At 44.0% G+C, this 27,835-nt stretch overlaps 2 protein-coding genes across 3 annotated transcripts in view; one reads left to right on the top strand and one right to left on the bottom strand.

Annotated features, from left to right (window-relative positions):
* Positions 1-1,111: 1,111 nt before the first annotated feature.
* ATP5PO (ATP synthase peripheral stalk subunit OSCP) lies at positions 1,112-7,789 on the top strand. The gene is made up of 7 exons (XM_073668364.1): positions 1,112-1,259; positions 2,736-2,786; positions 3,912-4,022; positions 4,167-4,296; positions 5,195-5,307; positions 5,859-5,945; positions 7,618-7,789. Exons 1-7 carry the CDS (start codon positions 1,230-1,232, stop codon positions 7,729-7,731), a joined length of 636 nt encoding a protein of 211 aa, XP_073524465.1. The 5' UTR covers positions 1,112-1,229; the 3' UTR covers positions 7,732-7,789.
* Positions 7,790-14,428: 6,639 nt separating this feature from the next.
* The window catches only part of ITSN1 (intersectin 1), a 107,943-nt gene continuing 94,536 nt past the window's right edge, over positions 14,429-27,835 (bottom strand). For both annotated transcript variants that reach the window (XM_073668355.1, XM_073668356.1), the window contains exons 33-39: positions 24,773-24,940; positions 24,208-24,420; positions 23,008-23,129; positions 22,486-22,568; positions 22,156-22,239; positions 20,163-20,336; positions 14,429-16,969 (exon numbers count right to left, since the gene is read on the bottom strand). In XM_073668355.1, the coding sequence (XP_073524456.1) occupies positions 16,821-16,969; positions 20,163-20,336; positions 22,156-22,239; positions 22,486-22,568; positions 23,008-23,129; positions 24,208-24,420; positions 24,773-24,940 (993 nt within the window). In that variant the 3' untranslated portion in view covers positions 14,429-16,820. The remainder of the gene's footprint in view (positions 16,970-20,162; positions 20,337-22,155; positions 22,240-22,485; positions 22,569-23,007; positions 23,130-24,207; positions 24,421-24,772; positions 24,941-27,835) is intronic.

The following is a 27,835-nucleotide window of genomic DNA, read 5'->3' as shown; positions in this document are numbered from 1 at the left end:
AATTTAAAGGGGTCTGAATACTTTCCATACCCACTGTAATAAAAAAAAAGTTTGAATCAGCCCTCGCTTGCCCATCCAAAAAGTAAAAAGATTAACAAAATTTAAAAAGAAATATATTATCGACTTGTCAGCAAAATTCCAATATATAGTAATATAACATTATTTAAACCCTGATATTATAAATGGCACAAAAAAAATCAAACTGCCAGAATTGCTGTTTTTTTGTTGTTGTTTCACCTACAGAAAAAAAAAATGCAACACAAATCGATCAAAAGGTCAAATCTCTCCCAAAATGACACCAATAAAAGCTACAGTTCGCCTCGCAAAAACCAAGCTCTCCATTGACTGAAAAAGTGTTAAGGATTCCCGAAAATGGAGAAACTATTTTTTTTTTTACAACGTTCAGAATTTTTTTTAACCTCTAAAATAATTAAATAAACAAATTATTAAAAAAATAAACTAAATGTATAACTTTTTTGAAAATCAATAAATTCCTGATTTACAAAGAAAAAAAATAAACTAAAAAAAGATAAAAAATAATTACAAAAATAATAAATGATTAACAAAATAAACTAAAAAAAAAAATAAATCAGCAAATAAATAATAAATGATTCAAAAAAATAAAACGAACAAGTCTGAAATCGCCGTAATCGTACTGTCCTGTAGAATAATATTACAGGGTAATCTTTACTGCACAATACACATAAAAACGAAACCCCAAAAAGCACTGGCGGTAATTTTACCACCCTTGGCTTTTTCTTTCCTGTTTTTACTATATTATACGGTAAAATGAACGGCATCGGTCAAAATACTTCAACTCTTCCCACAGAAAAAACAAAACTGTGTGGACTCAAAACAAAAAAAATAAATAAAAAATTATGGCTCTTGTTAAAAGGGGAGGAAAAATCAGCCAATGACCAGTGTCACGTGATTCTGGGTCATCCTGCATCTACGCTCACATAATACTGTATAGAGAATAACAATAAAGCTGATAGGTGTTTTTTTTTTCCAATGATTCCAGCTTTGTATTACGCATGCGCGTTTCGTCCAGCTTTGATAGCATTGTGCGCATGCGTTGTGACCTCTCCTCCCCGCTCTCCCTTTCCTGCACTACATTACCCGGAAGTCAATGCGCGACTCTCTCATTTACATATTTTACGTCACCACGCTTGACGTTCTCTGGCTCGTGGGAGGCGCCGGTTTGACCTAGACAGCGGCCGGAGGAGAAGATGGCAGCGGCGGGCAGGATCTCCTTCAAGGTAAAAGTGATGAGGAACAGGAGAAGGGAAGATGGCTGCAGTGTATGGGCGAGAGTCACCCTGAAGGACGGCCATCCCTGTATGTGCCCCATTACTGTCTGTGCTCAGCATGGTGTCCTGTATCGTGTGTTGTATGTATGTATGTATGTATGTATATATATATATATATATATATATATATATATATATATATATATATTAAATAATGTATGTATGTAATGTCAGAAAGCAATTTTTGATGGTTCCAGGAGGACAAACATGACAGCAATTGGGGCCTTCTGGCTGCCATGACAGCCTATAGGTGCCGGGGGTCAGATCGCTGAGCTTCAATGCCACAATGGTCTCTAGTCTAGCACCGATCGCTGCTGTGCTGTGTGATACAGCCAACATCTGCCCTGTGTGCAGCGGGCTCGGCTGCTGAGCCTGCTGCTCACACTCTAACCTGCCTCATGACGGCTGTGGGATGTGATTATTACATGGACTGCGCTCTATCTGGTAACTATATACTTATATATTGCCCCCCAGTCCAGTGGCTGTAAAGGAAATATTTGACTTGCTCCATTACAAGACTTTTTACCTGCATCCACTCTAACTCAATATTCACCTAAACTTTTAAAAAGATTTAAGTTTACCATCACCTGTTTATAAGTGTTGATCAGTGTGGGGGAGGCGGGGGGTAGGGTTTCTAAGACCCCCTATACATCAGACACGTATGTGTACAGTTGCTGGCTTTCTATTGATTGCGTGGCTTGTGCAACTAGATGAACAATTTCGGCCCCTTTTTTGAGTGATCACTGGGAGTTCTGGGTCTTTTTGACCCCCCCCATCGATCAGTCACTCCTTTGTAATGCATGGGCTGAAATCCGAGACAAATCCCCATGCAGATTTGCTGAAAATTTTCATTTGTGAATGTTTCCTTAAAGATAACTGGTCATTGGGTTTTCATCATGTAAACCGGCACGTCCATGATATTTGCACCTTTTCGGGGCTATGTTTGGTGCCCCCTCTGCTTTGGCTAACGCCGCCCCTCATCCACACAACTCAGAAATCTCCACAAGTTTCCTTTAAGATCTATTAGTTGTAGTCCATGTCTTACTACATCCCAGTAAGGCGGCCATTGACAGACATTAAGGTCACTGAAGCGCTCACTCACCTTGAAGTATACTCTACACAGAAAATGCTGCTTTTCAGTAAGATGCAGGCCCAATACTATACAATGAGAGCGAGGGGCACTTTTTGTTGCCACCTTCTTATATGGGGGAATATTTAGAGCCTCCAGTGACAGAGATTCTCCAGAAATGTGATCTCCCCTTATAATTTGTGGTTAAAGGGGTCACGTTCAGCTTAAGTAAATGAAGCATATGGACGGGTAAGAGAGAGGGTTAACATTTATTACATTTCTACCCACTCAGTCATCATATCTTTATTCTGACCTAAGGTGGAAAAACGTCATCTCACCTCTACTTCTTATTCCAGGTTCGTTCCTTCAGCACAAGCGTCTCCAGACCTGTCGCCAAGTTGGTGAGGGTAAGTCTATAATGATCCCGTCATTCTGTGCGTTTTCAAGGGGGTTTTGCAGAGGGATTTGTTAATAGGTTTTGGTCCAGGTAACATGCACACCGCTGCTGGTCAGTCTTTACTCATGGGATCATGGCGGACAATTGCTGCCGACCGTGGTGAGATTTTATCACAGAGATTTGAGCAAACAGATTTGCAGGACCCTGGCCCGACAGCCACGTTGGTATTCTGTGGCTGCTGGATCAAAGCCCTGCGAACCTCGTCCTGTTTGTGAGTATCCCGCATGGCTGCATCTATAAAAGTCCAGTCTATTAAAATCTAAAATCATTCACCCCGATTGGTAAACAATGAAATGAGAAAAAAAAATTGTAACGTCAGAATTGTTTTTTTTTTCGGTTGCTGCAAGAATGTAAATGATCAAAGCAACACATCTACCCCAAAATTGGTATAATTAAAAACGTCAGATTTCCTTGCAAAAAACAAGCCCTCTCACAGCTCCATCGACGTAAAAGTGAAAATGTTCGGGCTCTCGGAAAATAGCGTTGCAAGCAAAAATAATTGCTTTTTTTTTTTTTTTTGCTCCGTTTCACCGCACTTTTTCCCCCATTTTCCAGTACGTTGAATGGTAGTGATTGGTGCTATTCAAAGCTACAACTCGTTCCGCAAAATAAAAGCCCTCGTACATCTGTGTGGAAGGAAAAATTTAAAAAGTTAAGGAGGAAAAATATATGAAAAATCGCCCGGTCAGGGAGGGGATAAAGTAGGCGTTTTCAATCTGGTGCCTTTTTAGACAATCATGTGACTTTTTAAAGGATTGACGACTTCTGGCTCTAAAAAGTTGCAAAAAAAGTTAAACAAAAGTATAGAGTGTATTTTATTTTTTTTTAATTTTGCACCAAATGTATGAACAGTGTGCAGTATTTTGAAGAATTTGGGCTGAAAAAAATATCTGCAGGTACAAGACAAAAGAATAAAAGTGACTTGAATAAATCGCCAATGATGATTTTGGACCAGTATGTGGATTGGCTTAGATGTTATAAGTAAACAGATATTATTGGGAAGGAAGGAGTTATTTCAGAGTTTTATTTTCCTTCCTGAACTAATCTTTTTCTTCAATCTTTCTTTTCTCTCCAGCCGCCCATCCAGGTGTTTGGTCTAGAAGGCCGCTATGCCACTGCTCTATACTCTGCCGCTTCCAAGGAGAAGAAACTGGACCAGGTGGAGAAGGAGCTGAACAGAGTGTCTGTGAGTATTGCTGCAGGCGCTCGTCCCCAGGCCTGGTCTGGTGAACGTGTAGACCTGACCTAGGGAATCTGTCCTATATATGGACAGGTTCTCCCTCCTATTACTGGACCTCATTATATATAATGCTGATGCTTTGTCTTCCAGACTCTTATTAAGGATCCGAAGTTATCAACCATCATCACCAACCCCCACATCAAGCGCGCCCTGAAACAGAAGACGGTCACTGATCTCCTGACTAAGGAGAAGTTTTCTCCCATCACCTCCAACTTTGTCAGTGAGTATCAAACCTCCTGCACTGATTGACACTACACCTACCGCATGTTTCATAATACCTATAACTACCGCTAGGGGTCATTTTGACCCCCATTCAAAAGTACTGACTCTGGAGTAAAAATAACTTTTTGCCAATAAATTAAACAACATCTTGTTGACGTAGTAGGACGTCCATCATCCATCCTCTCCATAATCTCCGGTATTGTCAATTATATCACTCTTACTGCTTGACTCTGATTCTTTGGAGATGTCATGAGGAAAAATATTTCTCATTAGACTGAGTTCGTTTGTTCCTGATTTTTCTTCTTCTGACTTTTTTTCTGATAAATTCTGAAAACATTTCAAAATTGTCAGACCCCTCTGCTTACTCATTCTTCAAATATATGTTGCAAAAAAGTGACCCATAAGATCACAGCAGTAATAAAAAAATTATGTATGGGGTCAAATTGACCCCTTCGGTACTTATAGGTATGAATTGTAAAACCTGGGCCCCTGAAAAATAAAAATACAATTCATTTGTTTCCTAAAATATACACTACCATGAATAAATAAGTCACAAAAACTCAGAACTCATTTGTTAAAATTTTAGAAATAAGAAGAATAAATAGCAAAAGGGTCAAAATGACCCCCTCCGGTAGGTCTAGTCTGGAAGCAGTGAGTCCCCTCCTCTGTGAGGACGTGACACTGCACTACTCCCTGGAGAAGGGAACCAGCAGAATTGTATCGGCCTCATTGTAAAGATGAATATCCTAGGTTATGGAAAGAGAGTAGCGGAGTCCTAACTCCTGTGGCCGGTTTCGGGGGTGTTAATATTCCTGTCTCAGCCGTGAGCCGCTAAGATGAGAACAATCCTTTAATGTCAAGTATCGTCATCGTTACCCTCCTGTTTTTCTTGACAGATCTGCTGGCTGAGAACGGTCGTCTGCGCTACACTCCAGAAGTGATCGGCGCATTTGTTAAAATCATGAGCGCCCACCGAGGAGAGGTGGTGTGTTCTGTCACCACAGCCTCCGTAAGTGTCCTGTCTGCTGCTGACCACCGTGTGATATAGATCTCATTCTTGAGGAGAGAAGAAGTTTGGGAATATTTTCCACTCCGTGGGCTGGGATGTGTTCATGAATTTGAACAGGGGAAAATATATTACTGTATTTTTCAGATTATAAAACGCACTTTTTTTCACCCAAAATTTTTAAGGAAAATGAGGGTGCTTCTTATAATCTGAATGTAGCTTACCGGCTGCCGTATGTGAATGTCAGGCGGCCCGGACTTTCTTCAGAGATTGCAGGGCATGCGTACTTAAGAGAATTGCCCATAGCAAGTACTCCAAATCTGTCACTCATAAAGGGATTTTCCACTTTCAGGAAAGTGGATCCCAATCATTGTAAAATATCTGAAATAACAAGCAGAGCAGGTACGTGCCCTCCATGGTGACGTCACATCAGCAGCGTGCATTCATACAATATGTACTGCAATATGTCGGAGCTGCCGTGTGCTCAGTCCGGTGCTATGACTTGTCTTCCCTATAAGCAATCATCTGCTGATCACACAACCTTCTGTTTTCAGCCTCTGGATGAAGCCAGCTTGACTGAATTAAAGACTGCCCTCAATGGTTTCCTTGCAAAGGGAGAATCCTTGAAACTGGAGACCAAGGTAGGTGTTTAACGATTGATGCGATTCTGCCCTTTTATTAGACTCCATTAATGTAAAGGGTTGTTCATGGGCTGTGCTTGGATTTGCAGTTCAGCCTTCATTTATCACTTATCCATAGGCTGGGTGTAGATTGATTGGGGGTCTGACCGCTGGACTCGGAGATTGGCAGTGAGGGGGATCTTAGCCGGTGCACTGCCGCTCCATTCATTCCTTATGGGGCTGCTGAGTGCTGCACTCGGCTTTTCTAGAAATCCCATATAGATTGAGTGGAGCGTCACTCTGATGTCTGACCTGCTGCTTCATTTTTTTATCAATCATTTTTCATCTTATAAATAGTGTAGGCATAACTCACTCTGCTTGTGACTTTGCCCACTTTTAAGGGGGTTGTACCAAATTTGTAAATTATCCCTATCCCATCAGTTGGCCCCCTAGCTAACTTATTGTTTTTAGGGTGGTGGGGGGCTTCAGCTTATGGGACCCTCACCGATCCTGACAATGGGGCTTTGCAGAGGTTAAGCATGTGCACCTTCTCTCCATTTATTTTCTATGGAAATGACCACTCTTTGGCCACATTCAGTATTTTCCATCAGTAAGTCAAAACCAGGAGTGGGTGAAAAATACAGAAGGGGTGACATGTTCCTTTTATACTTTACCTCTGGTTCTGTCTTACAAATAGTGATGTAAAATACTGAACGTGTGAACATGGCCTTGCTCTGGTCCATTCAGACCTCCACCAATCACTTTTCCTGTAGATAGGCTTTGTTCAAAGTTTGTGTCTCATCACCTTTCATTACAGATGAGCAAATAAATGGCAGGACCCTGGCCAGGTCAGTAATCCGTGGCTGATGGACGGAAACGGTGTGAACCACCTCTTAGGCTATTGTGTGTTTTTTTTTCTTTTTTTTTTTTTTTTCCTGCTGCTAACTTTTCTCTGTGCAAAAAATCATTTTTTTTTGCTGCAGTTTTTTGACCACCCGTTACTTCCTATTGGTGAAAAAATGCAGGTGCGTTTTTCTGCTGCAGAAACGCTGCAAGAAGTGACCTGCTCTATTTTCCAAATACGCAAGCAAGGCAGAAAATACGCGACAAAAAGCAACGTGTGTGAACAGAGAATTCTGCTTTCTCGTAGACTTTGCTGGTACTGCTAGATGCAGCTGAAAAATTGCATAAAAATCTGCTGCAAAATACGCAGCAAAACGTGTGTGAACATAGCCTTAACTTGCCAGCATGTCCCGCTCGTCCTAGGATATGTAGGACTGGACTGACTTAATCACGCTACAACCAACGATGTCACGCTCATCAAAAGAGCAGCCGCGAAGGCTTACAGGGCTCACGACCAGCGGCCATAAATTACTGACCTCCTCGCTGAACCAGGGTCCTGCAAATCGATTTGCTCATTTTTACCTTTTTATTGTCGTGTTTCCCGGTAAATGATATAGGAATCATTGACTTCTGCCCCTGGAAACGATATAAGTCCAGATTGAAAGGTCTTCCCCCTCTGTTGCCTCATAAATGATGGAGCCATAGCTATCGATGACTCCTTGTATGTGGGGTAAGACAGGGAATGGCGGTGCTGTATCTGTACTTGCATAGCCTGAGTATATCTGCCACTAACGCTCTATGGTGATACTCTGATAACTTGCCTTTTACTGATCTTGTTTCATCTTTTTAGACTGACCCCTCAATCTTGGGAGGAATGGTCGTCAGCATTGGGGACAAATATATTGACATGTCGACAAAAACCAAGATCCAGAAATTGACCAAGGTTATGAGAGACACCGTGTAAGAGCATTGATCGTCTGATCACTAGTAACTGAATAAATCATTTTACGGAGTGTAACTTATCTCGTGTCTGAGTGTTTTCCTGAATATGTCTGTCCCATTGACTCGCTGCAGCCTACATTGTGATGTATCTCCTCCCCATTGTCAGACAAGAGAAGATCCTACTTATTATACACACCAAAAACAAAGCAACCTCATATGTGCCCATGAAGCTTCTCATAGCGAAAAATGCATACGACATCTCTGCAGAGATCCTCACATTGAACATATGGGATTAATTTTAACTGGGGAAGTGAGAATTGAAGTAGCGACCTCCTGCCGTGATCAGGTAATTACAACAGGAAATCTGTTCTGGGAACCAGACACTAGGCTTGAGATCCATTTTTTCAGAAGCGGCGACGTATATTTCCAAGGCATGAACTTCCTCTGATTGATTAAAGCATGGGTAGCAAAACTTTTGGATCCAGTGGTCAGTGATGCATATTGTGGTTTGCATCGATCTGAAATTTATGGGAGATATATTTTCTGCGCCATTGTGAAGAGACGACCGTACCGCATTCACTCACCTCACCGTAAGGCCTTTCTGACCCCTCCAACTTAATATAGCTCTGATGGATGATGTAAAATTGCAGTAGGAAACATGATGACAATATATACCGCCTGGGACCTTCAGGGGTGAAGATATCCGGTAAGTTGGGGATCTCAATCTGCTAAAAGTCTGAGCACATCCAACAACCAGTTCCCAAATGAGCTTATCAAGGGGAGGTATGTGGGTGTAACTTTGATCTAATAAAATTGAGAGTTTGGGTGTCTGTCATTGTCTTTCAGAATGAACATAGTTCGCTGTGAGTAGTTCATTTTCCCAATCTGAGTATTTCCCTCTATAAAAATGAGCCATTCTTGCAACATCAGATTTACTATTTCTTTCGTTTTTCCTTTTTTTTTGTAATTGTATGTATCGTGTTCCCATTTTGTATATAAAATGTAATAGCTCCGTTCCTCGTGTTCTGTAAACGGCACACCTGAAGCCATACGCTACCTGTAACAGGTGTTCAATCGGCCTGTATAAACGATTGGTGGTGGCAGCTAGTAGTTTGTTATTGTGGAGCTGGCAGTGATCTTATCGGGATATATATATATACACACACACACCTCAAAAAAATAAAGGGAACACTTAAACAACACAATGTCACTCCAAGTCCGTAACACTTCTGTGAAATCAACCTGTCCAGTTATGAAGCAACACTGATTGTGAATTAATTTCTCCTGCTGTTGTGCAAATGGAACAGACAACTGGTAGAAATGATAGGAAATTAGCAAGACACCCCCTATAAAGGAGCGGTTCTGCAGGTGCTGGCCACAGACCATTTCTCTGTTCTCATCCTTTTTGGCTGTTCTTTTGGTCATTTTGCCATTGCTCTCACCCCTAGAGGTACAGTAGCATGAAGCGGTGTCTACAGTACAACCCACAGAAGTTGCTCAGGTAGTGCAGTTCATCCAGGATGGCACATCAGTGCGAGCTGTGTCAGCACAGTGGCCAGAGCATGGAGCAGATACCAGGCAACGGGGAGGGCAACAACCCAGCAGCAGGACTGCTGCCTCCTCCTTTGTGCAAGGAGGAGCAGTGCCAGAGCCCTGCAAAATGCCCTCCAACAGGTCACTAACATCCATGTGTCTGCTCAAACTCAGAAAAAGAATCCATGAGGGCCCAATGTCCACAAGTGGGTGTTGGCTTACAGCACAACACCGTGCAGGGCGATTGGCATTTTCCAGAGATCACCAAGATTCCACATTGGCACCCTGTGCTCTTCAAGGATGAGAGTAGGTTCACACTGAGCACGTGACAGAGTCTGGAGATGCCGTGGAGAACGCTCTGCTGCCTGCAACATCCTCGAGGATCACCGATTTGGCAGTGGGTCAGTAATGGAGTGGGGAGGCATTCCATGTGCTAGCGAGAGGTACCCCGACTGCCATTAGGTACTGGGATGAGATCCTCAGACCCATTGTATGACCATATGTAGGTGCAGTGGGCCCTGGGTTCCTTCTGATGCATGACAATGCTAGGCTTCATGTGGCTTAAGTGTCAGCAGTTCCTGCATGATGAAGGCATTGATGCTTTGGACTGGCCAGTCCTTTCCGCAGACCTGAATCCAATCGACAACATCTGGGACATTATGTCTCGTTCCATCCACCAATGCCATGTTGCACCACAGACTGTCCAGGAGTTGGCGGATGCTTTAGTCCAGGTCTGGGAGGAGATCATCAGCCACCTCATCAGGAGCATGCCGAGGAGTTGTGTGGAGACCACACACACACAATACTGAGCATCATTTCCTTGCCTTGAGGCATTTCCACTGAAGTTGGATCAGCCTGTAATTTGATTTTCCACTTTGATTTTGAGTATTATTCCAAATCCAGACCTCCATGGGATATTAATTTTGATTTACATTGATCATTTTTATGTTTTATTGTTCCCAACGCATTCCACTATGTAATTAATAAAGATTTGCAACTGGAATATTTCATTCAGTGATATCTAGGATGTGGTATTTTAGTGTTCCCTTTATTTTTTTGAGCAGTGTATTATTCTATCTGTTGGAATCGGAGGTGTATATACCATACGCTCACTGTGAGTTCCCCAATAACTGGCCTAGTAGTGGAAGCAGCCGCTGCCTCGTCCATCACTCGTCACTTAATTGCGTAATTGTGAGTGTAGATGGCGGAGTGTGTTCCCCTGACAAACTGGTGATAGCTGCGGTATCAGCAAGACTCGCCCTGCTGTTATCCTTAATAATCTGGTGGCAGCTGTGCAACTCCCCACCTGGTGTCCTCTTTGACAAAGCTGTTTAATTCAGATCAGGACACTTTTAGCCAAGAGCACACTTCAGTCCATACTCCGAGTTGAGCCGTGCATGTTGAATGTATAAATCCAGCAATACAGATGTCGAATTATAAGAATAGGATACAAATTTTGATATCGGCTCCCATTAATCATACTCTGGCTATTCTCCGCCTCAAGGCTTGTTCGCATGTAGCATGTGACTGTGTTTTTCAGTCCCTTATTTCAGGTAGGAAAAAATGCAGTCTAAATGAGTAAACTCATTCACATGATGCTTTTTTTTTTTACCAGGGAGATCAAAAACACCTTAGCATAAGGCTATGTTCACACATGTTGTTGGTTTTTTTTACGCAACAAATCTGCAGCAAAAACTGATCTCTGGCAGGAAATCAGCTGCGTCAAAAATGCAGGTTTTGCTGTTTTTTTTTCACTGTCCTTCTGTCTCTATTTATGCATATACAAAAAGTTCTGTGAAAAAAAGAACCCCATTCTATTTTGCCATCGAAAAACGCTGTTGCAAATTTTGGTGCATTTTTGATGCGTTTTTTTCACCACCTATTACTTCCTATGGTTGAAAAAACACTGAAAGAAGTGACATGCTCTATTTTCCAAAAACCGAACCGAGGCACAAAATACGCAACAACAAAAAAAAACATGATGTGTGAACAGAGAATTCTGGTTTCTCATAGATTTTGCTGGTACTGCAAAACGCAGCTGAAAATTTGCATAAAAAATCTGCAGTAAAAAATGCTGAAAAACCCAACATGTGTGAACATAGCCTAAATGTGCCAAAAAACATGGAATTTATACTTTTGGCTTGAAAACCTGGGTCAAACCAAAAATAGAACAAAAAAAAAAAGACAAACAAAGCAATTCTTAATTACTTCACTAATCATTTTAATAAACTCTTATCTCCCCCCCCCCCCCCCGCACCAAAACATGAAATTCATACACCACAGAAGAGGCGATAAAAAGGTCTGATATGTCTCGGAGTTGCAGTACGGCTGCCTTGGCATTTTCCTGAAGATGCCCATGTGGCGTAGTGCATGTCTCTCGGGAGCAGATACAAATACGTTACAGATGAATGGTTTATGAACCCACAAAAAACTTATGGAGCAATCAAAAAGTGCAAATACAGTGTTACCAATAACAACCTGATCTTATCGGACTATCACAGGTAACCACTAGTTTCCTACCCCCAATTTAAAAAAAAAAATCTCCCTCCTTTCTAGTACCGTCATGGCTGCTGGGAATGCCTGGAAAATATAAACCAAGACAGCAGAACTGTAACTTTTAACAAAGAAACAAAATACTTTTAAAAAGGTAAAAAGCCTGAAATTGGCAACAAATACATGCTCGATTTACTCGAAATAATTCCCTTAACGTGTGACAGGAGGAGAAACAAAAATAACACTGTGCCTAATAAATAATCGCTAAAATATTCATGTATGAAATGTAAACTCTGAAGTTTCTGAAACTTTCCTATAATGTTTCAAAATACATTTATATTACAGTGGTCTGTAGGAATGCCCCCCGCAACCCGTCTACTTATATATATAATACAGGAGGGTCACCCCTGGCTCTTCTTACGTTGGTAGCCACGAGGAACCCAAGTCCCGAATTTTTCATGTCGTACGATTTGCGCAGCGGTCTACGGCCTGTGGCCTTTACAGATGTTATGAAACTACAACTTCCAATATGGTTTCTGCAAGTGGCAGAACCTGTTGTAAATTTAACAACGACTGGCGAGCCACAGGACGCAGAGCACCGGCATTGTGCAATGGGCGGTGTTCATTCTGGACACATTCACCACACTACGGTATTGCCTAAAGGGGCTAAAGAAAACATAGTGACATACGTACCATATTAAAACACACGTACCATAGTAATCGTCAATAAATTACGCTTCAGACTCTACGGCAGTATTCAGTAGTTTCATCCGTAGGCACTGCCAGGATCAAGCAGTCACTGTGACTAAGAGTCCTCGACAATGGCACCACAACAGGGATAACAAAAAAAAAAATATTTCTACTTTTACATAAAGGGATGGTAGAAGATTAGAAAAACTGGGCTGCTTTTTTTTTTTCAGAAAAAGCGCCACTTTTATCCATAAGCTAGGTTAGGTATTGCAGCTCGGCCGCAAAGAAGCTGCCAATAGCAGATGTAGCCCGTGGGCAAAGAGTGGCGCTGTTAACGCAAAAGGGAAAAAGGTTGGAGTCCCCGCGCCCGCATTTTTGGCGGCTGTTAAGACTGCCACAAAACAGGCAGGGATTGCCCGTGTAGGTCATGTTTTTTGGCGGTCTAACAGCTGCGAAACATGCTGCCGTGGGGACTCGAACATGTCACTCGAGCACCCGCGATACTCTGTGCATACCCGACACCCTCGGCAAACTCGAGTAACGAGCACTTGCGCTCATCACTACTTTTCTTCTAATTTCTTTATCCCTTTAACACATTCACAACTGGAAACTTTTTCTAATATTTGTTGCTGTCAAGTAGTGCTGGCAGCCATCTTTGTGGAGTATCATAGAGGCCAAGGACCAGCTATGTCACTTTATTTATCGATGGGCGGCTGTAATTTTTCACATTTCTAATAGGCCATTTCAACATTAAAAAGAGAAAAATATACCATGGCGATAATGTTAAAATAGCAATTGTCCTTTTCTCTGGAGTGCTCAAAATGGCCACCTCTTTAGGGCGAAGGAGGTCACTTTCAAGAAAAATATACAATATCCATACAAAACACGACGATCGATACAGGATATTTCGGCAGTGGATAAAAGGTAGGGTGACCAAAATGGAGAATTGTGGCCCATTCAACACTATGCGGGCAAATATTTTGCAATTTGCAATGGATTAAATTGGGAGCTGTGGATTAATAATTACTTATATGGTTCATACTATTATGTGACGCAAATGGTTTAAGAATAATGCCACAGTAACAGAAAAAAGAAGAAAAATTATAGGCAGGTAAGAAAGCTAAGGGCGCAATCAGATGGCTGTATAACAAATACGACGACTGCAACGCAATCCTCGGACTGGCCGGCGGCTCTCCTCACAGCATGTATTTCAATGCAGCTGTTACACTTGGGTCAGAAGAGCCAACGGACAGTCCGAGCGTTGCGATGCGGTCGTCGTCAGTGTTATACGGCCGTCCGACGGCGCTCTCAGGGGGAGTTCAGGATTAGAAAAACAAGGCTTTATTCTTCCAAAAATTGTACATCTAACCATGGGTGTGGTATTGCAGCCCAACCATATTTACTTCTTAAGGATGGGGCTACATGTTGACATTGGCTGTTACAGAGATTGTGTAGCCAAAGATCGCCATTATCCGCTGCTACATCACAGCATAGTGCAAGTAAACGGGGTCGCGTTTGGGATATGCAAGGTACCACGATAAGCAAGTTACAAAAAGTCAGAATTATTTGGATTTTTTTGACTTGTCGCAGTAACTTGCATTTGTCGCATTTTCCAGCAATCTTTGGCCTTAGGACCCGTGTAGCTGTCAAAGTCGCCATGTAGCCCCAGACAGTCATATTTCACGGTCCGTATATAGACACCAATGCCCGGACTGTCTGCGGGTCTATCGACTCGAACTTACACCCTCATATATGCCTATCAGGCGGGATGTTCGGATCCGGAGACCCACAGTCATTCTGAGCATTGCGACCTATATACATATCCGTCAATCTGAATTCAGCCTTAAGCCACGGCCCCACTATCAGTATTTGGTCAGTATTCGGTCAGTATTTTTTCTCAGCAGTGGGAGCCAAAACCAGGTGAGAAACAATCAGAGAAAAGGTAGAATAGAAACAAGTCACCAATTCTGCATTTATCACCCACTCCTGGTTTTGGCTCCCACTGCTGAGAAAAAATACTGACCGAATACTGATAGTGGGGCCGTGGACTTAAGCTGAGCTACAATACCAGACACAACCAGGACCAGGTATGACACGGTTATAAAGAAAAAAAAAAAAAGACAGCAGCCATGTTTTTATAACTCTGGACAACCACATGGCTGTAGTGGAGCAATGAACTGCAATGCGACCTCTATGTATGTATATTGGATAGATGTTTCCTCAGCACTAAGAACACTCAAGGCAAAAGAAGCGGAAAAATATACAGTAGGCTCCATTCAAGTAAGCAGGCCTTGTTGCCTATAGCAACCAATCACAGCGCAGCTTTCATTCTCCCAGACCAATTTCAGAAATGGAAGCTGAGCTCTGATTGGTTGCTATGGGTAACCAGGCCTGCTTTCTTTTTCAGTTTCCTTGAGTCCAGAATGGCAATAATACAGGCACATATACATAATGAAGGTCCTGATTTACAGGTCTTGCTGGGACTTACAGTTCTCCACCTCCTGTAGGGGGTATCAGTTAATTCATTTAATGTTATCTTGAGTCATTTCGTTAAATATTCTATTCCATTCTCTCTCATTTATATTAATTACCCAACAATCCCAAACTCCGTAATGGCAGAACCCACTAGTCTTATTTCACTGTAGTAATACGGAAATATGACATACAGGAGTCTTAGAAGTTGGCACCCAGCTTTCTATGCAAGGTGCTATGGCGGCCATGATAGCTGAATATTCCAGAAGTGGCGCCACCCTTGACCTTGGCTTTGTCTGGTATTGCACTGTTCACATAAATGAAGCTGAGCAGCAATACCAGACACGGCCTGTGAACAAGAGGAGCGCTGTTTGCTTAAGGAAGCAGCTATCTATTTCTATTCTCTTACTTACAACCCATCACTATATTACACCAGGATATGGCGACCCCCACCAATCGTGACATTGAAGGCGCTGCAGTGCTGATTTCAGCTTCGAGGCCCATTGATTTTCAGAATCGGTGGGGGTCCCAGACCCACAGGAAATAACCTCTTAAGCTAGGGTGAATAGGTACAGCTACCGCTTACAGGAGGAATAAAACCTTATATAAGCAGATCGTACCGTCTACACAGGTTTTTCACAATATTAGTACCAGAATACAAAGAAAAAAAAATATACAGAATGTCCGTATAAATAAAACAATTTGATTCACATACATTTACATGAAACACTGGCATTATCTGCTGTCTACTTATATGTAATAAGCTCCACCATACGTCTCTCAGGAGGTTGTAGATTGTTTCTAGCATCTAACTGAAAAGGACTTCTGGGAAGATCATTGCACTGGGAGTGGTTTCTGATTGGGTAAGAGCAGGTGACTGACAGCAGAGCTCTTCCTCCCAAGTCCCTTTCAGCTGAATGACAGGCATAGTATACACTACACCTGGGACAGAAATGCCTCAACGTGCTCTGAAATTATAGACAAACAGTCAGCACCACAACCGGGATGCTAAAATAGGACCAACGGTGTGTACCATAGTTTCAACCAAATCAGACGCTGAGTGGAGTGCAAAAAATTAAAGGTTACATCTGATTGGCTACTTATGAAAAAGTAAATTTTACCATTGGCACTCCCAGACCTTGGGCTGAAGTAAATGCCATGCTCTCCATATAATACATCCTATATAGTGATCTGTGCACCAGTACAAAGAATAAGGTGAGGAGGTGCTGTTTCCGATAGGACGTATTTTAGGGTGTCCATAACCTGCATTAGTAGAGATCCCCTTTAAGTCATGTTCTACACTGACCTAATCTTAAGATATATTAGCTGTGCCCTGTCACTGGTTTATGTGTAATGAATAGCGTTATAAAATTAGTGATAGGTGGCGCTGTTACCCATGGAAATGTAAACAGTTCATTTCTTACAATCTCCCCCCCCAAAAAAATTAGGAAAAATAATAACTGAGCGGAACTACTGTGGGTAATTTCTGAAGGGTCGGCTCCGGGCCTTGGTCTCTGGTGCAATTTGGTCAAATATCCTATATTGAAAATTTCATATTAGAGCTTCCTAGCCTTAGTAGAACTACTAATCCCAGCGTGACTCTGTTAGCTTCTGGTAGGACTTGCTGGAACTTGTAGTTCTGCATCTCTTGGAATATAATCCTACTCCAGGGAATGTAACTGTTCCTTCTGAGTAAGTGAGCGAGCGAGCGATGCAGTGGGAGTGTTCATCACAGCAAAGGTCGTCCTAAAATCTAAAAGTCGCACATATAAAACACAGACATTTTCTTAGAAAATGGTTGTTCCAATTAAAAATCTATGATGGTAAAACGGAGATGTTAGATCCGGGTTTGGCGATGATGTACCATCGTGAAAGGCTGGCAGGAGACGCCAACGAGTAGGACGCAGGTAGGTGCCCCTCTCACTAGGTTTCATCGAATAACTGTAAGTCCAGTCGGACGACTATCTCCCCCGTGGGGACCTCGTGTAACAGCAGACACTTGGTCACCGGCCCTTTGGAGCCTTGGTCTTTTTTTATGTCTGAAACTCGGATTTCTGTTCTACCCAGAAAATCTAAAAAGACAGAGAAAGCAGATTAACTATTATTTTCGATTCACAATAATTCCCACTAATACTCTTGTCATTTCCAAAAGTAAAGGAACATTCTGGGTTTTCGCAAGTCTGATTCCAGCACATAAATTACTTACTGTGGTTACTTGCTGTAGTTTTGATAAGATCACTGTTTTATCTGCTGCAGCTTTGCTAGTCTTCACAATGATGAGCTCTGTCTGACCTTATCTACACTCTGCATAGGCAGAAAGCTGCCAATCAATGGTGAGGGGAAGAATATGGCCAGAGCTCGTAAATATCCCGAACTAAATAGCAGGAGCTCATCACTGAAAGGACTAGCAGAGCTGCAGCGAATAAAATACTGTTTTATCAAAAGAACAACAAGAAGCCCAGTAAGTGACCTAGCACTGGAGATCATGTTGACCTCAGATGGAATCTGTCACCGGATTTTTGCTGACCCCTTTAGATTGGTAAATGCAACATTTGGAAACAGTCAACAAGCTGTTATTGATAGATCTATTATTCTTAAAATGTGTCTTTATGGGCTATTTTGAGTTAAGCAAAGCAGAGATCAAAATTGGCTCCAAAATCTGCAGATCTTGCAGCAGATTTGCATCAAAATGTCTGAATATCCCAATAATACCCTTCGTAGTAGCCAATGCAAATATTACACAGTCGTAAGTAAATCACAGAATTTATACTTTGTATGTTAATTAGGCTAATTTTTCATAAGCCATGGTAAGATCATATGTCGGTAGATAACCTGCTTACTGATGGTTTCCACAAAGTAACAGCTTCAGTATAATTTAAAATTATTTAACAGATATTGTGCAGCATTACAATAAGTCACAGAAATGAGCGGGCTGTGTGGATATACAGTTGAAACCAGAAATTTACTTACACTATATAAAAAGACACATCTGCATGTTTTTCTTAATATCTGACATGAAATCAGAATAAAACTTTCCCGTTTTAGGTCAATTAGGATTACCAGAATTTTTAATAATTGCCAAATGCCGGAATAATGAGAGAGAGAGAATGTTTTAAGGTATTTTTATTACTTACTGCAAAGTCAAAAGTTTACATACATTAGGATTACTGTGCTTTTAAACAATTCTGGACTGCCCATATGATGAGGTCATGTGTTTGGAAGCTTCAGATTTTTTGGCAATATCTGAGTTAATTAGAGACTCACCTGTGGAAGTATTTTAATGCACACCTGAAACACACTGCTTCTTTGTGTAGCATCATAGGAAAGTCTAAAGAAATCAGCCAAGATATCAAGAAGAGAATTGTGGACTTGCACAAGTCTGGCTCATCCTTGGGTACAATTTCAAGATACCTGAAGGTGCCTCGTTCATCTGTACAAACAATTATATGCAAGTACAAACAAGATGGGAATGTCCAGTCATCATACCGCTCAGGAAGGAGACGGGTTCTGTGTCCCAGAGATGAATGTACTTTGGTTCGACATGTGCATATCAATCCAAGGACAAAAGCAAAGTACCTTGTGAAGATGATGGTGGAAGATGGTAAGATTGTGTCAATATCCACAGTGAAACGAGTACTGTATCAACATGGGCTGAAAGGCCACTCTGCCAGGAAGAAGCCATTACTCCAAAAGAAACATAAAAAAGCCAGATTAATGTTTGTAAATGCACAGAGGAACAAAGTCCTTAATTTTTGGAGATATATCATGTGGTCTGATGAAACTAGAATTGTAGTAAGTAATAAAAATGCCTTAAAACATCCTCTCTCTCTCATTATTCTGGCATTTGGCAAATATTAAAAATTCTGGTAATCCTAATTGACCTAAAACGGGAAAGGTTTATTCTGATTTCATGTCAGATATTGAGAAAAACATGCAGATGTGTCTTTTTATATAGTATATGTAAACTTCTGGTTTCAAATATATATTATTAGCCCTCCATGTGCTCGCCAGAGGTAGCCTGACTGCCATTTGGTACCGAGATGAGATCCTCAGACCCCTTGTGAGACCATATAATGGTGCGGTTGGCCCTGGGTTCCTCCTAATGCAGGACAATGCCAGACCTCATGTGGCTGGAGTGTCAGCAGTTCCTGCAAGATGAAGGCATTGAAGCTATGGACTGGCCCGCCCGTTCCCCAGACCTGAATCCGATTGAGCACATCTGGGACATCATGTCTCGCTCCATCCACCAACGTCACGTTGCACCACAGACTGTCCAGGAGTTGGCGAATGCTTTAGTCCAGGTCTGGGAGGAGATCCCACAGGAGACCATCCGCAACCTCACCAGGAGCATGCCCAGGCGTTGTAGGGAGGTCATACAGGCACGTGGAGGCCACACACAATACTCAGCCTCATCAGGAGCATGCCCAGGCGTTGTAGGGAGGTCATACAGGCACGTGGAGGCCACACACAATACTCAGCCTCATCAGGAGCAAGCCCAGGCGTTGTAGGGAGGTCATACAGGCACGTGGAGGCCACACACAATACTGAGCCTCATCAGGAGCATGCCCAGGCGTTGTAGGGAGGTCATACAGGCATGTGGAGGCCACACACAATACTCAGCCTCATCAGGAGCAAGCCCAGGCGTTGTAGGGAGGTCATACAGGCACGTGGAGGTCACACACAATACTCAGCCTCATCAGGAGGATGCCCAGGCGTTGTAGGGAGGTCATACAGGCACGTGGAGGCCACACACAATACTCAGCCTCATCAGGAGCATGCCCAGGCGTTGTAGGGAGGTCATACAGGCACGTGGAGGCCACACACAATACTCAACCTCATCAGGAGCATGCCCAGGCGTTGTAGGGAGGTCATACAGGCACGTGGAGGCCACACACAATACTCAGCCTCATCAGGAGCATGCCCAGGTGTTGTAGGGAGGTCATACAGGCACGTGGAGGCCACACACAATACTCAGCCTCATTTTGACTTGTTTTAAGGACATTACATCAAAGTTGGATCAGCCTGTAGTGGCTTTTCCACTTTAATTTTGGGGGTGACTCCAAATCCAGGCCTCCATTGGTTAATAAATGTGATTTCCATTGATGATTTTTGTGTGATTTTGTTGTCAGCACATTCAGCTTTGTACAGAACAAAGTATTCAATGAGAATATTTCGTTCATTCAGATCTAGGATGTGTTATTTGAGTGTTCCTTTTATTTTTTGAGCAGTGTATATATATATACTGTTTCATAACAGAATACTGACCGTCTGGAGAAAACTGGTCTCTCTCAAACACAGTGATGCAGAGAACGTCCTGCTCCAGGTCCTTGATGAAGAACTGGCAATTGGAGTTCCACTTGGGGTTCAGGGTGTCCTGTATGGTCTTCGTGATGTGACACTGGGAGCCCATGGTGATCTCACAGTACGGATTACTCTTTCCTGTGTAATGTATGAAATATAAGGTTAGTCACGGTAAATATTTCCTGCGTTGTTGGCACAGTCTTTGCCCTTACTGTTGCACAGTACAGAATCCCCAAAATTCTGCAATGATATGGGCATGAAAATCTGCAGCATGTCATAGAAATCCAGGCCGACTTTCTCGGTTTCGTTTTGGATGGGGTTTTGGAAACTCCATCCACATGTATTGTACTGTAAATTGTAAACCGTAAACACATGGACAAAGGGCCCTAGACAGATTGGCAAATGTAGGTACAACCCTACATAGTTTGGAACTGACAATAATGACTGAATAGTATCACACTGGGGACATCTCCGAGAAGGGAAATAGTAACACTCAATTGTCAACGCATTCATACATTATAGGTGGAATAACAGAGGGATAGCTGCAAAACACCAGGTAAAACCTCTATATTAGATAACACAGAATTCACAATAGGTGATGTCACAGCTCTCCTCCTCCTCCTCCTGTACAATGACTGATAACACCTCTATATACAGTAGATAACACAGGATCCACCATTCACAATAGGTGATGTCACAGCTCACCTCCTCCTGTACAATGCCTGATAATACCTCTATATACAGTAGATAACACAGGATCCACAATTCACAGTAAGTGATGTCACAGCTCACCTCCTCCTTTATAATGACTGATAACACCTCTATATACGGTAGATAACACAGGATCCACTATTAATAGGTGATGTCACAGCTCACCTTCTTCAGTACAATGATTGATAACACCTCTATATACAGTAGATAACACAGAATCCACCATTCACAATAGGTGATGTCACAGCTCACCTCCTCCTGTACAATGACTGATAACACCTCTATATACAGTAGATAACACAGGATTCACCATTCACAGTAAGTGATGTCACAGCTCACCTCCTCCTTCTCCAGTACAATGATTGATAACACCTCTATATACAGTAGATAACACAGAATCCACCATTCACAATAGGTAATGTCACAGCTCACCTCCTCCTGTACAATGCCTGATAACACCTCTATATACAGTAGATGACACATGATCCACAATTCACAGTAAGTGATGTCACAGCTCACCTCCACCTCCTTTATAATGAGTGATAACACCTCTATATATGGTAGATAACACAGGATCCACTATTAATAGGTGATGTCACAGCTCACCTTCTCCAGTACAATGATTGATAACACCTCTATATACAGTAGACAACACAGGATCCACCATTCACAATACGTGATGTCACAGCTCACCTTCTCCCCCTCCTGTACAATGACTGATAACACAGTAGATAACACAGGATCCACCATAGGTGATGTCACAGCTCACCTCCTCCCCTTCGCCCACATCACAGCATGCTCATGTGAAGAACAGGAAGTAGGAGTCTAATACTAGGCCTAGTGGCCAGAGTGAAAATTGCATGCTTTTTTTTTTTTAATAGATAAATATTAAATAAAAAAAAATCTAAAAATAAATAAATTTAACATGAAAACCTCATTAAACTAATAGGTCATTTTCTGTATATAAAATACAGGACCTTTTCCCACAAAACTATATATCAATCTGCTCTATAACACGGCGCGATTGGAAGGCATAGAAAAACGGCAGGTTCTCATTATATAAGAAGGCGGCCCGGCCAACTATTGCCTTGGGTCACCCATAACACGCTCCATATCTGTAGGCAATGATCAGAGTCTTCTGTATCATTCACCGCCCAGCGATGCCCACCCGGCTCTGCACCTTTCACCCTACACAGACGCAAACTCGTAACCCTCCCCGCTCGGCCGGAGGACGCTTCATACTCACCGTGTGATCGGCAGGGTTTTAGTTCGATGCCTTCCACAATATTCACCATCAGCCTGCCGATTCCTGTGGCTCTTTGAGAACGTACTGGAAATCAATTAAAAAAAATAATAGATATGTGTCTAGTGCCATCTAGTGTTATGACACTATGAAAAAAATCCTAGTAGGGCAACAGACGGCCGAAATTTACAGCGTTCAGATTGAAAGATATAAGGAAACATCCAGACCACTTATGTCATCGGCATCTGGTGTCACTCACTGTAAAGCTGTGAGATTTAAAGGGACAGTCTGTATTTAGTAATATCAGCAAGGAGTATAATGTGGGAGTGTTACCTAGGTAGGCCTTCTCCCTCTTCTTCTTCTCCGTCTCTATGTACAACTCCGATGCAGCTTTAATTTTCTGCACCCATGCAGTCCTGGAGAAAAAAAAAAAGAACCGTCAGCCATATACACTGCGATTAAAGCAGCAGCCACACCACAGCGGATTAATCCCTCCGTGAACATAGGGGAATTGGGTCTTGAGACCCAAAATGTAACTTTTTAGACAAAACAAAAGTGGGTCCGTCCATTAAAAATCAAGAGCACATGGATGATAAAAACTGAAGTCAACATGTTAAAGGGGCAGTATAGGACTCCAATTCACTTCAATGGGAGCTGAGCTGCAGTACCAAGAGTGGCCACTATGCAGTGTACGAAGCCAGGGCGTTCCAGCTTTGTACACGGCGGCACATCCGGCTGTAGCGGGAGCTGCAAATAGGTGATCGATGGAGGTGCCGTGTGTCCGACCCGATAATCTGATACTGAAAATAAAGAAAAGGCGCAAATGCAATAAAGAATCGGGCCCCGAATTCTTACCTCTCATTGATGCTCTCGGCACGGAGCGTGTACACGCGATCAATGTGAGAGATGTGGAAGATCGGCTCGTCCCCTGAGGGGTCTGTCGGCAGCTTCACCAAAACTTCATTCAGGAATATCGGCTGCAGGAAGAAGATTCATATCAGAATCAACCAACAAGTTGAACATTTGGAGAAGTTCTCCGCCTAAAAATTTGATTACAGGGAATTTGTCAGAAAGTTTTGGCTATGGAGTCTAAGGGCAGCATGATGTAGGGGCAGAAAGCCTGATTCTAGTGCAGTTGGTGCAGTTTTAATAAAATCTGCTTTCTCTGTGGCAGTGCTATGAATGGTGAGCTGTATAACCCTGTGTCACATTACTGATTGGCAGTTTACTGTGCATACACAGAAAGCTGCCAATCAGTGGTAGGGGTGGGGTTACACAGCTGGCCTACCTTGCACGTGACACCTAGTCCTGCAGTGATAATCTCCTGCTTATAAAACATTGATTGTATCGAAACTACAGCAAGCTGCTGAGCAAGTGACACATCGCTGGAATCAGGGTCTCTGCCCCTACATAATGCTGCAAAAATCTGCTGACAGATTGATGGGAAACGACATGATGAGTTTCTGCCACATAAATACGAATGTAAATGTATATCGGCTTCTCTGCTAAAAGCCAAATTCGGGAAAGAAATCCTGAAAAAACGTTCACTTCAATGGAGCAATACCACACACAACCAACTAGTGTGGCGCCGTTCCTGGAAGAAAGCAGCCATGTTTTTCTAATCCTGTAAAAGCTATGAACACTTTTGCAAACACCTTTTACTGCTCTACTGCACCCAAAAATAAAATAAAAGGGCCATTCCCATCTTCATAGATGGATATTGTCGGATAATGCTTGTGGACATGAGCTCACTGCTTATTAAAATTTGAAGCCGTTCTTGAGATATTACCACTTTTCTTCTGTTTACAGCTCGTTGCCTCAGAGACCGACCACCGCTGCTGTCTAGTTTGTAGGCAATGAGCTGAAGCTGGACGGGATTAGGAGGTAACACAGCGTTCCAGCGATCCTGGCTGGCTTCAAATCAGTGCTTACAAGCTTGGCAGAAAAGAGCTTGTAAGCACAGGGCGTGATCTGCGGTCTAGCAGCGGAGGTCGGTTCAGATCGTCTATCTGGAGTGCATAAAATAAGACGTTCTGCTGGCTATTCCTCACTCACCGTCTTGTACATCTTGTACTGGAGGTTGGACTTGGGGCTGAACACTTTGTCAGTGCCAGAGGAGCCGAGCGGTTTTATGATCTGGGTCAGCAGCAGAAAGTCATTGAACAGAAAACCATATAACTCTTTGTTACTCTTCGCCTTGTACAGTTTGCCGCTGTGCAGGAACTTGCGCGGCCCCAAACAGTTGGTCACAGAATTGAACACTAGTTGCTGTACGGGAAAGAATAAAAGAAAGGGAGTCAATGGTCAAAAATTACAAATATAACTCAGAACAGTCCAACATGGGGGTCAGAACTAGCTAACTGGAAAGTTGTGACCCCCATGTCAAGGAAGGGAGATATTGGGCTCCAAAACTTTCTGCTCTGGTGGGGTTGATGCTACTAGTGCACGAGAAGCAAAAGTGTAGGGAAAGGCAAAGGGTTTACACTGCTTTGTGCCTGACTAGAGGCAGCTTGAGGCAACGGAAACCATCTCCCCACACTAAGAAAGCCAAATCTCCATAAGTGGAGGAGAGAAACCTGCGTGTGTATGTGATAAACATTAAGTACATCCAGGTATCTACCTCGGACAGACCCTCGCACTGCACGTGCGCCTGAATCCACTCCAACCGGTCAGAGTTTTCCTTCTCTCGGACGCCCTCGTTGACCTGGGAGCACAGCTCCTCCGCCTTCTCCAGGGCATGCTTTAAGTGACTGTTATCCGGGTGATTTTCAGGTGTATTTTCTATAATCTAATTATTAATGGTAAAGAAGGATTGAAGATATAAAAATACAAAAAGAAAAGAACCGCAAAATAAAATAAAAAAAAATCATATATCAGTGAGCAAGGCAGCTATAGCATCGACATAGCGATATCAGCCTCACAAGCGCTGGAGCGCATCACTGTGCACAGAAAGCAGTGAGATGGGAAACAAAGCCCCCATGACATAGGCAAAAGTCCTATCCAAGGACCAGCAAGGGGCAGTCTGGTAATGCCTGGGACCCAGAGTAATAAAGACCATAGGCTTCTCTGCCTTTTCTGTTCACCTGTAATTAGTCTTTAAAGGGATTCTCCACTGCTATTAAGTTAAACTTAATGGTTCCCAGGGGGTATAATAATAATAAACTTAGAAACAGTAGCTGGACATGCCTCCTGGCGGATGAGTCACATGGCCACTGCAGACAATCAGTGGCTGCAGCCGTCACATTCCGTCCAAACAGGAAGCTGCAGCCGTCACACTCCGTCCAAACAGGAAGCTGCAGCCGTGACACTCCGTCCAAACAGGAAGCTGCAGCCGTGACACTCCGTCCAAACAGGAAGCTGCAGCCGTGACACTCCGTCCAAACAGGAAGCTGCAGCCGTGACACTCCGTCCAAACAGGAAGCTGCAGCCGTGACACTCCGTCCAAACAGGAAGCTGCAGCCGTGACACTCCGTCCAAACAGGAAGCTGCAGCCGTCACATTCCGTCCAAACAGGAAGCTGCAGCCGTCACATTCCGTACAAACAGGAAGCTGCAGCCGTGACACTCCGTCCAAACAGGAAGCTGCAGCCGTGACACTCCGTCCAAACAGGAAGCTGCAGCCGTGACACTCCGTCCAAACAGGAAGCTGCAGCCGTGACACTCCGTCCAAACAGGAAGCTGCAGCCGTGACACTCCGTCCAAACAGGAAGCTGCAGCCGTGACACTCCGTCCAAACAGGAAGCTGCAGCCGTGACACTCCGTCCAAACAGGAAGCTGCAGCCGTCACATTCCGTCCAAACAGGAAGCTGCAGCCGTCACATTCCGTCCAAACAGGAAGCTGCAGCCGTCACATTCTGTATAAACAGGAAGCTCCAGCCTTCTCATTCTGTCTAAACAGGAAGCTCCAGCCGTCACATTCTGTCTAAACAGGAAGCTGCAGCCGTCACATTCTGTCTAAACAGGAAGCTGCAGCCGTCACACTCCGTCCGAACAGGAAGCTGCAGCCGTCACATTCCGTCCGAACAGGAAGCTGCAGCCATCACATTCCGTCCAAACAGGAAGCTGCAGCCGTCACATTCTGTATAAACAGGAAGCTCCAGCCTTCTCATTCTGTCTAAACAGGAAGCTCCAGCCGTCACATTCTGTCTAAACAGGAAGCTGCAGCCGTGACACTCCGTCCAAACAGGAAGCTGCAGCCGTGACACTCCGTCCAAACAGGAAGCTGCAGCCGTGACACTCCGTCCAAACAGGAAGCTGCAGCCGTGACACTCCGTCCAAACAGGAAGCTGCAGCCGTGACACTCCGTCCAAACAGGAAGCTGCAGCCGTGACACTCCGTCCAAACAGGAAGCTGCAGCCGTGACACTCCGTCCAAACAGGAAGCTGCAGCCGTGACACTCCGTCCAAACAGGAAGCTGCAGCCGTGACACTCCGTCCAAACAGGAAGCTGCAGCCGTCACATTCCGTCCAAACAGGAAGCTGCAGCCGTGACACTCCGTCCAAACAGGAAGCTGCAGCCGTGACACTCCGTCCAAACAGGAAGCTGCAGCCGTGACACTCCGTCCAAACAGGAAGCTGCAGCCGTGACACTCCGTCCAAACAGGAAGCTGCAGCCGTGACACTCCGTCCAAACAGGAAGCTGCAGCCGTGACACTCCGTCCAAACAGGAAGCTGCAGCCGTGACACTCCGTCCAAACAGGAAGCTGCAGCCGTGACACTCCGTCCAAACAGGAAGCTGCAGCCGTGACACTCCGTCCAAACAGGAAGCTGCAGCCGTGACACTCCGTCCAAACAGGAAGCTGCAGCCGTGACACTCCGTCCAAACAGGAAGCTGCAGCCGTGACACTCCGTCCAAACAGGAAGCTGCAGCCGTGACACTCCGTCCAAACAGGAAGCTGCAGCCGTGACACTCCGTCCAAACAGGAAGCTGCAGCCGTGACACTCCGTCCAAACAGGAAGCTGCAGCCGTGACACTCCGTCCAAACAGGAAGCTGCAGCCGTGACACTCCGTCCAAACAGGAAGCTGCAGCCGTGACACTCCGTCCAAACAGGAAGCTGCAGCCGTGACACTCCGTCCAAACAGGAAGCTGCAGCCGTGACACTCCGTCCAAACAGGAAGCTGCAGCCGTGACACTCCGTCCAAACAGGAAGCTGCAGCCGTGACACTCCGTCCAAACAGGAAGCTGCAGCCGTGACACTCCGTCCAAACAGGAAGCTGCAGCCGTGACACTCCGTCCAAACAGGAAGCTGCAGCCGTGACACTCCGTCCAAACAGGAAGCTGCAGCCGTCACACTCCGTCCAAACAGGAAGCTGCAGCCGTCACACTCCGTCCAAACAGGAAGCTGCAGCCGTCACACTCCGTCCGAACAGGAAGCTGCAGCCGTCACACTCCGTCCGAACAGGAAGCTGCAGCCGTCACACTCCGTCCGAACAGGAAGCTGCAGCCGTCACATTCTGTCCGAACAGGAAGCTGCAGCCGTCACATTCCGTCCAAACAGGAAGCTGCAGCCGTCACACTCCGTCCAAACAGGAAGCTCCAGCCGTCACATTCTGTCTAAATAGGAAGCTGCAGCCGTCACATTCTGTCTAAACAGGAAGCTGCAGCCGTCACACTCCGTCCGAACAGGAAGCTGCAGCCGTCACATTCTGTCCGAACAGGAAGCTGCAGCCATCACATTCCGTCC

The sequence above is a fragment of the Phyllobates terribilis genome, unplaced genomic scaffold, assembly GCF_046119375.1.
Source record: "Phyllobates terribilis strain yellow unplaced genomic scaffold, ASM4611937v1 Scaffold_2__4_contigs__length_985480577, whole genome shotgun sequence".
NCBI lineage: Eukaryota > Metazoa > Chordata > Amphibia > Anura > Dendrobatidae > Phyllobates > Phyllobates terribilis.
This window is presented reverse-complemented; position numbering and strand designations above follow the sequence as displayed.

Excerpts from the sequence above, each read along its gene's own strand:
- ATP5PO (XM_073668364.1), top strand. The coding sequence starts at position 1,230 with ATGGCAGCGGCGGGCAGGATCTCCTTCAAG. Across the intron at positions 2,787-3,911 it reads CTGTCGCCAAGTTGGTGAGG|CCGCCCATCCAGGTGTTTGG; the intron begins GTAAGTCTATAA and ends TTTTCTCTCCAG. Across the intron at positions 5,946-7,617 it reads CCTTGAAACTGGAGACCAAG|ACTGACCCCTCAATCTTGGG; the intron begins GTAGGTGTTTAA and ends TCATCTTTTTAG.